The 9,361-nt window shown below is 43.5% G+C and overlaps 1 protein-coding gene across 3 annotated transcripts in view; it reads left to right on the top strand.

The window, feature by feature from the left end:
* The first annotated feature begins 6,400 nt into the window (after positions 1-6,400).
* The window catches only part of LOC115168684 (S-adenosylhomocysteine hydrolase-like protein 1), a 52,733-nt gene continuing 49,772 nt past the window's right edge, over positions 6,401-9,361 (top strand). For all 3 annotated transcript variants that reach the window (XM_029724168.1, XM_029724166.1, XM_029724167.1), the window contains exon 1: positions 6,401-6,739. In XM_029724168.1, coding sequence (XP_029580028.1) covers positions 6,548-6,739 — 192 coding nt within the window. In that variant the 5' untranslated portion in view covers positions 6,401-6,547. The remainder of the gene's footprint in view (positions 6,740-9,361) is intronic.

Genomic DNA, 9,361 nt, shown 5'->3' with positions numbered 1-9,361 from the left:
CACAACAAATAGGTCACATTGTTTTTTGAAACCAGGTTTGCTGTTCACTTGCGGTATATAGGATGGAAGGGAGTTCCATGCACTCATGGCTCTGTATAATACTGTATGTTTCCTTGAATTTGTTCTGGACCTGGGGACTGTGAAAAGGCCCCTGGTGGCATGTCTGGTGTGGCAAGTGGGTGTGTAAGTGGAACATGCAACAATTTGGAATTTCCAAAACATTGTATCTTATAAAAACAAGAAGTGATGCAGTCAGTCTCTCCTCAACTCTTAGCCAAGAGAGACTGGCAATGCATAGTATTAATATTAACCCTCTGATTACAATGAAGAGCAAAACGTGCCGCTGTTCTGGGCCAGCTGCAGCTTAACTGGGACTTTCTTTGCAGCACCTGACCATATGACTGGACAATAATCAAGATAAGATAAAACTAGAGCCTGCAGGACTTGCTTTGTGGAGTGTGGTGTCAAAAAAGCAGAGCATCTCTTTATTAGACAGACCTCTCCCCATCTTTACAACCATTGAATCTATATGTTTTGACCATGACCGTTTACAATCCAAGGTGACACCAAGTAATTTAGTCTCCTCAAAAGTCACACCATTCATTACCAGATTCAGCTGAGGTCTAGAACTTAGGGAATGATTTGTACCAAATACAATGCTCTTAGTTTTAGATGTTCAGGACCAGTTTATTACTGGCCACCCATTCCACAACAGACTGCAACTCTTTAAGGGTTTCAGTGACTTCATTAGCTGTGGTTGCTGATGTGTATATGGTTGAACCATAAGCATACATGGACACACATGCTTTGTTTAATGCCAGTGGCATGTCATTTGTAAAAATAGAAAAGAGTAGAGTACCTAGAGAGCTGCCCTGTGGTACACCACACTTTACATGATTGACATCAAAGAAGCTTCCATTGAAGAAATCCCTCTGAGTTCTATTAGATAGATGGCTCTGAATCCACAATATGGCAGAGGTTGAAAAGCCATAACACAAAAGTTTTCTCAACAAAAGGTTATGGTCAATAATATCAAAGGCTGCATTGAAATCTAACAGTACAGCTCCCACAATCTTATTATTATTAACTTCTTTCAAACAAGCATTATTCATTTGTGTTGTTAGAACCAGTAAAGGCTGCTTTATCACTCTTGGGTAGTGGAATGACTTTGGCTTCCCTCCAGGCCTGAGGACAAAGACTTTTGTCTAGGCTCAGATTAAAGATAGGAGTGGCTATAGAGTCAGCTACCATCCTCAGAAGCTTTCCATCTAAGTTGTCAATGCCAGGTGGTTGTCATTATTGATCAATAATATTTTTTCTCAATTTGCAGTAAGTTAGCCAGTCACATGTGCAGCCCGACTTATTAGCCACTCCTTTTGCCCCATCTCTTTCAACCATACAATTTTTCCAATTCCTCATCAATCCATGGAGCCTTAACAGTTCTAACAGTCAGTTTCTTAACAGGTGCATGTTTATCAATAATTGGAAGAAGCAATTTCATAAATTCATCAAGTGTAGAGTCTGGATGCTCCTTATTAATCACATCAGAACAACAAATATGTTTTACATCATCCACATAAGAGTCACAGCAAAATCTTTTGTGTGATTTCTTCCATACTATTTTAGGCCCAGCTTTTGGAACTTTGGCTTTCCTGGATGTAGCCACTATATTGTGATCACTGCATCCAATGGGTACGGATACAGATTTAGAACAAAGTTCTACAGTATTAGTACTACAGTATTAGTAAAAATGTGATCGATACATGTGGATGATCTTGATCCTGTAGTGTTTGTAAACACCTTGGTAGGTTGATGAATAACCTGAACCAGATTACAGACACTGGTTACAGTAAGAAGCTTCCGCTTGAGAGGACAGCTTGATGAAAACCAGTCAATATTCAGGTCACCAAGAAAGTAGATCTCTCTGTTTACATCACATACACTATCAAGCATTTCACACATTATTTAGATACTGACTTTTAGCACTTGGTTGCCTATAGCAACAACCCCAAAATAAAAAAGCTTTAGATATGCCAAGTGAACCTGCAACCACAACACTTCAATAACACTTGACATAAGATCTTCTCTGAGCATTACAGGGATATGGCTCTGAATATATACAGCAACACCTCCCCCATAAGCATCCCTGTCTCTTCTATAGATGCTTTGTCATTATATTGCTACTGCTGTATCATCAAATTAATTAAGTGTCTCAGAAATGGCTAATATATGAATGTTATCTGATGTTAGCATGTTATTGATTTCATGAACCTTATTTCTAAGGCTACATATATTAATATGGGCTATTTTCAGCCCTTTCCTAGGTAGCTTATTAGAGATAGACATAATATGGAAAAGAGCAGACAAAGAAAGAGAAAAAATATATACATTCAGAAGTAAATTAATCAGTTGGGGGGTTGTGTGTGTGTGTGTGTGTGTGTGTGTGTGTGTGTGTGTGTGTGTGTGTGTGTGTGTGTGTGTGTGTGTGTGTGTGTGTGTGTGTGTGTGTGTGTGTGTACGTACTGCGGGGTTGAAGCTACGAACCCATAGGCTTGGTTCTCTCATCCCTTCCAGGCTTTTGGGAGGGAAGGTGGACAATGAGCCTTGCATAGTGGATGTAAGCAATGGTCCCCACGCGCCTCTGGCAGCTTTTATGGCTGGGGCGCGCTCCACCTCAATCTTCCTGTGGTCCATCTTCAGTTTCTCCGAGATCATTTCCCTCACTTTGTCCTCAGTCTCATGGGGATATTCTGCAATTCCGTCCACAACCATGTTATTCCACTTAGATTCTCCCTCGAGATAATCAGATTTCTAATTCATTGTTATCACGGATTCACATACAGAACTGATGTCCTCTCTCAATGACTTACAAATGTCTGTCATCTTGCCGTTCTCCTGTTTAAACTCATCGAGCTGACCCTGGGAGAACTGAAAGCTGTTCTTCAGGTCCTGGACCTCTCTGGTCAGGTCGTCCATTCTTTTATTAGTTGACTCCACCAGCGTTTGGATAAAACAGTTAAAGTTATTTTCTTGTTGTAACAACTGCTTGTAGAACTCTTTTTGTTAGTTTAAAATATCCTTCACATGTGATAGAGAGACATCACTGTCCTCAACGGTACTCCCACTGGCTTTGGTCTTTGTAATCCCAACAACGTAGGTTACGCTGTTACTCCTTGCGGTTCCAGGCAGGGCAGGTCACAGGGAAGATTAAAAACAACAACAAACAGCAGGGGTCTAGACAGCCACAAGCCCCAGATAATCCGAGGTCCCAGCCATAATGGCTAACCTCACACTTTCAAGACCTCAAGAAAACCCTGCTATCTTGATAGGCAGCTAGCTAGCAGCTAGTCTAGCTGCTTCTCCAAACAGCTCCTCAAACCCGGCCTTGTTGAGCAGGATCCCTGGACAGAGAGTAGCGGTCCCAGCAACTGATGCCAACCGCGTCGCTGGATCCAAACTCAAAAGGTAGGTAGCTAGCTAGTAACCAAACTTGTTCAATAGACTTTCAAAATTTCCCAAAATAACAAACTTTCCAAAACAACAAACTGAGCTCTCCCTCATTCTGCATTCAACAGGTTTTTAAAGTGAGTTCAGGTTCTAGATTCTGTGGGTTTCTGTCTCACTGTGAAGGTAATAAGCGACCCTGGTGGTTTCTGTCTCACTGTGAAAGTAATTAGAGACCCTGGTGGTTTCTGTCTCACTGTGAAGGTAATGAGAGAGCCTGGTGGTGAATGTGTGTAGTATGCAGTACCACCACTATCATTCAAATAAATACCCCAGGATCCACACCAAAAGGGTGTGTTTTTCTTCCTCTGGACAGACTCTGTGACCACATCCTGGATCAACGCTAAAAGGAAGTGTTTTTTTCCCTCTGGACAGACTCTGTGACCACATCCTGGATCAACGCTAAAAGGAAGTGTTTTCTTCCTCTGGACAGACTCTGTGACCACATCCTGGATCAACGCTAAAAGGAAGTGTTTTTTTCCCTCTGGACAGACTCTGTGACCACATCCTGGATCAACGCTAAAAGGAAGTGTTTTCTTCCTCTGGACAGACTCTGTGACCACATCCTGGATCAACGCTAAAAGGAAGTGTTTTCTTCCTCTGGACAGACTCTGTGACCACATCCTGGATCAACGCTAAAAGGACGTGCTTTTCTTCCTCTGGACAGACTCTGTGACCACATCCTGGATCAACGCTAAAAGGAAGTGTTTTCTTCCTCTGGACAGACTCTGTGACCACATCCTGGATCAACGCTAAAAGGAAGTGTTTTCTTCCTCTGGACAGACTCTGTGACCACATCCTGGATCAACGCTAAAAGGAAGTGTTTTTTTCCCTCTGGACAGACTCTGTGACCACATCCTGGATCAACGCTAAAAGGACGTGCTTTTCTTCCTCTGGACAGACTCTGTGACCACATCCTGGATCAACGCTAAAAGGACGTGCTTTTCTTCCTCTGGACAGACTCTGTGACCACATCCTGGATCAACGCTAAAAGGAAGTGTTTTCTTCCTCTGGACAGACTCTGTGACCACATCCTGGATCAACGCTAAAAGGAAGTGTATGGAAAGTGTCTCTCGGTGAATGTGTGTGTAGTTGTCTGTTTGTCCAGCTGCACTCTCTACTTCTGGTGTTTCTGTCTCGCTGTGAAGGTAATGAGAGCCACTGGGGGTTTCTGCCTCACTGTGAAGGAAATGGGAGACCCTGGGGGTTTCTGTCTCACTGTGAAGGTAATGAGAGACACTGGGGTTTCTGTCTCACTGTGAAAGTAATGAGAGACCCTGGGGGTTTCTGTCTCACTGTAAAGGTAATAAGACCCTGGGGGGGTTTTGTCTCACTGTGAAGGTTATGAGAGACCCTGGGGGGTGAGACAAAAACCACCAGGGTCTCACATATCCTTCACAGTGAGACAGAAACCACCAGGGTCTCTCATTACTTTCACAGCGAGATAGAAACCACCAGTGTCTCTCATTACCTTCACAGTGAGACAGAAACCCCCAGGGTCTCCCATTACCTTCACAGTGAGATAGAAACCACCAGTGTCTCTCATTACCTTCACAGTGAGACAGAAACCCTCAGGGTCTCTCATCACCTTCACAGTGAGACAAAAAAAAAACACAGGGTCGTATTACCTTCACAGTGAGACAGAAACCCCCCAGTTGCTCTCATTACTTTCACAGTGAGACAGAAACCCCCAGGTTCTCTCATTATATTCACAGTGAGACAGAAACCCCAGAGGACCAGAGAGTGCAGCTGGACAAACACACAACGACACACACATTCACCGAGAGACACTTTCCACACATATATACACATTATTGTGAAGGTCATCCTCTGAAGATTTTACCTGTGAACGTATCTGTAACAGTGGTTTCTGCGTCTGTCTCAATCAGGGATTGTATCATGCTGTAAATGGGTCCGTAAAACTCTTGATTCTTAAGTCCTTATAAATTGTTCTAAGAATATAAGTTGTTCATAAGTAGTTAGCTCATAATTAGTTCTTAAATATAGGTCAATGATAACACCCTCTGATTTCATGACCTTCAGTGTATGATTTCTCCATCAAGAAAATCCCTGCTATTAATCTCCTCAATCAATGACTGTGTTCATTTCTTCTGGTATAGTCTTTCAGGGATGATAGTCATTTCTTTGTGTTTAACAAATTATTTGACAGTGAACTCTTTTTTTTTTTTTTTTACAAATTCAATTGTAGTCATATGGTGCAGCTCTTGATTTTGACCATCAATACAGTTTAATGACAGTAATCCAAATTTGAACAAAATTGCCTACGGTGGGCTCGCAGTGGTCATGACGCTATCAAACTGTACCAGAAGTGAGATGGGTCAAATCCAGTTCTCATTGGCCACAGAAGCAGTCCTTTGTCACCTTCTCGGCTGGCCATTGGATGAAAGACTCCCACACCCCGGTCCCTCGTTCAGGTGACTTATCCAACAAACCGCCCACTTCGGATGCTGAGCTTGTGACTGGCAACCGACTGGTTAATAACCGGCCGAAGACCGAAGTCACGACGCCAATGAAATAGAGTTCTCATTCAACACTGCCCACAGTCTCTCTATAATAGTCAGGCTAGTGCTACAAGGTCCGTCTTTACATTTTGCGGTTGACAGCAGGGCGTTTCGGTTCGGAAATTGCAAACACGAAACAGAAAAGCTCACAGGACAAGGAGACCAGAGAGGTGCGTGACAGCAGAGAGAGAGAGAGACAGAGAGAGAGAGAGAGAGAGAGAGAGAGAGAGAGACAGAGAGAGAGAGAGACAGAGAGAGAGAGAGAGAGAGAGAGACAGACAGAGAGAGAGAGAGAGAGAGAGAGAAAGAGAGAGAGAGAGAGAGAGAAAGAGAGAGAGAGAGAGAGAGACAGAGAGAGACAGAGAGAAAGAGAGAGAGAGAGCAGAGAGAGAGAGAGACAGAGAGAGAGAGAGAGACAGAGAGAGAGAGAGAGAGAGAAAGAGACTACCCTACACAGTTGCTACTAAATCTGACATCATCACAATTATATCCCAAGAGGTCGGAATCACTTGAATGCGAAGATGACCGACGCGGTCGTGGACGGCAAATTGGAGGCGGTGAAACAGGCTACTAAATATGTCAAAGAGACCGAGAACGTTGCGGAAAAATATTCTGCGATGACCGTTAGCAAGAACAGCGACATGAACATGAACGTGGGTGAATTGCAATCCGCAGCATTTACTGCCGTGCCAACTCTCAAACCCATCAAGAAGGTAAGAAGCAAATCACAGTCATCATCACCATCATCAGCATCATCATCATCATTCACTACCGTAGTCCTAGGATACTGTTGTGGTAACTGCGTACATACGGGATGGAGAGATGCGTGCAGGATCTGCCTGCTATAGCATACTCACGAGAAGAAACATCCTATTGCATGTCTGACCTTCTAAAATATTACATTTCACAGTCATACCAAATATGTGTTTCACCTTATGTTACCCAATGATAAAGGTTTTATTTATTTACTGAGAAATCCTGAATTTAGAGCAGGACCTTTATTGTTATAATATACAGGTAGGTGTCATAATAAAGGAAACGTGTGTTAATGTGGTGTTGGGCCATCAGGAGCCAGAACACCTTCACAATGCTCGTTGGAATAGAAGTGTAACTGCCAAAATAATGGAAACACGTGAGTAAATGAGGAATACAAAGTATATTAAAGGCAGGTGCTTCCACACAGGTGTTGTTCCTGAGTTAATTAAGCAATTAACATCCCATCATGCTTAAGCCGGGTGTACACTACACGATTTTGGCCCCGATTTAGCTCTCCCAGACACGTTTTTGAGATCGGAAACTAAATCTCTATGCGCGACCGTCACCGACGCTCGTTTCAATGTGAGCGGTTCACAGAGACGCAATCAGAGGACTACCGATCTCGTCTTTTGAGCAGTCCTAGACGTCCCGATATCTTCAAAACATTTATTTGAAGCCAAAGTGTCAAGTAGTTACAGCTCTGTAGTTCATAAGCAATGTTTTTCCATTCAAAATGTTGGCTAGATATTTTATCTCTGTATGGGAAGTGTGAACGGCTGACGGAAAAGGTTTATGAGGCTGCTTTAGGCCAGCTGCCTTGTATAGCGACGTTACATCTAATCACATGATTGTTTTCGTTAGACAACGTTGTATCGACCAAGTGAAGAATCTTGTAATGTGTGACCCCTGTCTGTGCGACATCGTTTAAGGTGGGGGGGGGGGGGGGGGGGGGACATCACGACTTTCAAAATCCTAACATCGCCGAGCCTCTCACATTAAACGACCGTCTTTCTTTCCAGTAGTTTTTCTTCTCCGTGTTCCCAGCGTAGTGGTGCGCACAGCAGACGATGTGGCACAGATGGTGGTCACAACCCGTACGAAACAATATTGCAGTTAAAGTGCAGTATATCTGCAGTATGATGTAAACACTGCGTCCAAAATAACATTTTTTTAAATTTTTTATTACTGAAGTAATTCTGCAGTGGTTCTGCAGTTACAGTGCCGCTATTCTGCAATATCTGCGTCCAAAATAACACAGTCGACTGCAGTTACTGCACTTTTACTGCAGTTTCAAAACATCAGTCTTTTTTTGTAAGGGACACTACAAGATTCTTCAACGTGATTATATTTAACGTAGCTACGAGCTGTGACTCAAAGAAGACTCATGAACGTTAAGTCAGACATCCACGCTTGCCATACAGAGATGAAGTATCTAGCCAACATTTTGAATGGAAAAACATTGCTTGTGACCTTCAGAGCTGTAACTACTTGACACTTTGGCTTTGGTTAAAGGTAAATACAAACTCATACTACAGTAATAGTGGTCAACCCTCCTGCTGGAGTCAACACATTCTGGGTGATGTGAAACAACTGCATCATCTCGCTGGTTTCTTCTCTGGGGAGCTCTCCTTGGCTATTGCTGATCACCGTTCTCAAAACGTGTCGTTGCGCGTCTCACACAACAAGAGCGTTGCAGATTTTGTGCTGAGAAAATATCGGGACATCTGTGACTGCTCAAAGAAGAGATCGGTAGGCTTCAGATTGCGTCTTTTGATCCGCTCACATTAAACGAGCGTCGGTGACTGCGGTGCGCCCAGAGTCGGCAATGGGATCGGGATTTTGTCTCCGATCTCAAAAACATGCCTGGGACAGCTAAATCGTGGCCAAAATCATGTAGTGTACACTCATTCGGCTTTATTAGTGTGCGCACCACTACACCTGCAAGACAAACAAAAACTACTGGAAAGACGGTCGTTTAATGTGAGAGGCTCAGCAGAACCAGTTAGGATTTTGAACGTCGTGTAATAAACATCCGGCCTTAGGGTCATAAAAAAATTCTGGGCAGGCCATTATTTTGGCTACCATTGGGAAAGGGAAAGGGGGATATCTAGTCAATTGTACAACTGAATGCCTTTAACTGAAATGTGTCTTCCGCATTTAACCCACAACCCTCTGAATCAGAGAGGTGGGGGGGGGGGGGGGGGCTGCCTGCCTTAATCGAAATCCACGTCTTCGGCGCTATTGCTATGCCCGCATAGGATGACCATGCCCCCATCCACAGGGCACGAGTGATCACTGAATGGTTTGATGATAATGAAAATATGTAAACCATAATCCATGGCGGTCTCAGTCACCAAATCTCAACCCAATTGAATACTTATGGGAGATTCAGAAGTGGCGCCTTCGAGGCAGCGTTTTCCACCGCTATAAACAAAAAAAAACCACAAAATGATGGAATTTGTCGTGGAACAATGGTGTCGCATCCCTCCAATAGAGATCCAGACATGTCTAGAATCTATGCCAAGGTGCATTGAAGCTGTTCTGGCAAGTGGAGGCCCAACGCCCTGTTAATACTCTTC

The sequence above is a fragment of the Salmo trutta genome, chromosome 30, assembly GCF_901001165.1.
Source record: "Salmo trutta chromosome 30, fSalTru1.1, whole genome shotgun sequence".
Lineage (NCBI taxonomy): Eukaryota > Metazoa > Chordata > Actinopteri > Salmoniformes > Salmonidae > Salmo > Salmo trutta.
Note: the sequence above shows the minus strand (reverse complement) of the source record. Positions and strands in the feature narration are given on the sequence as shown.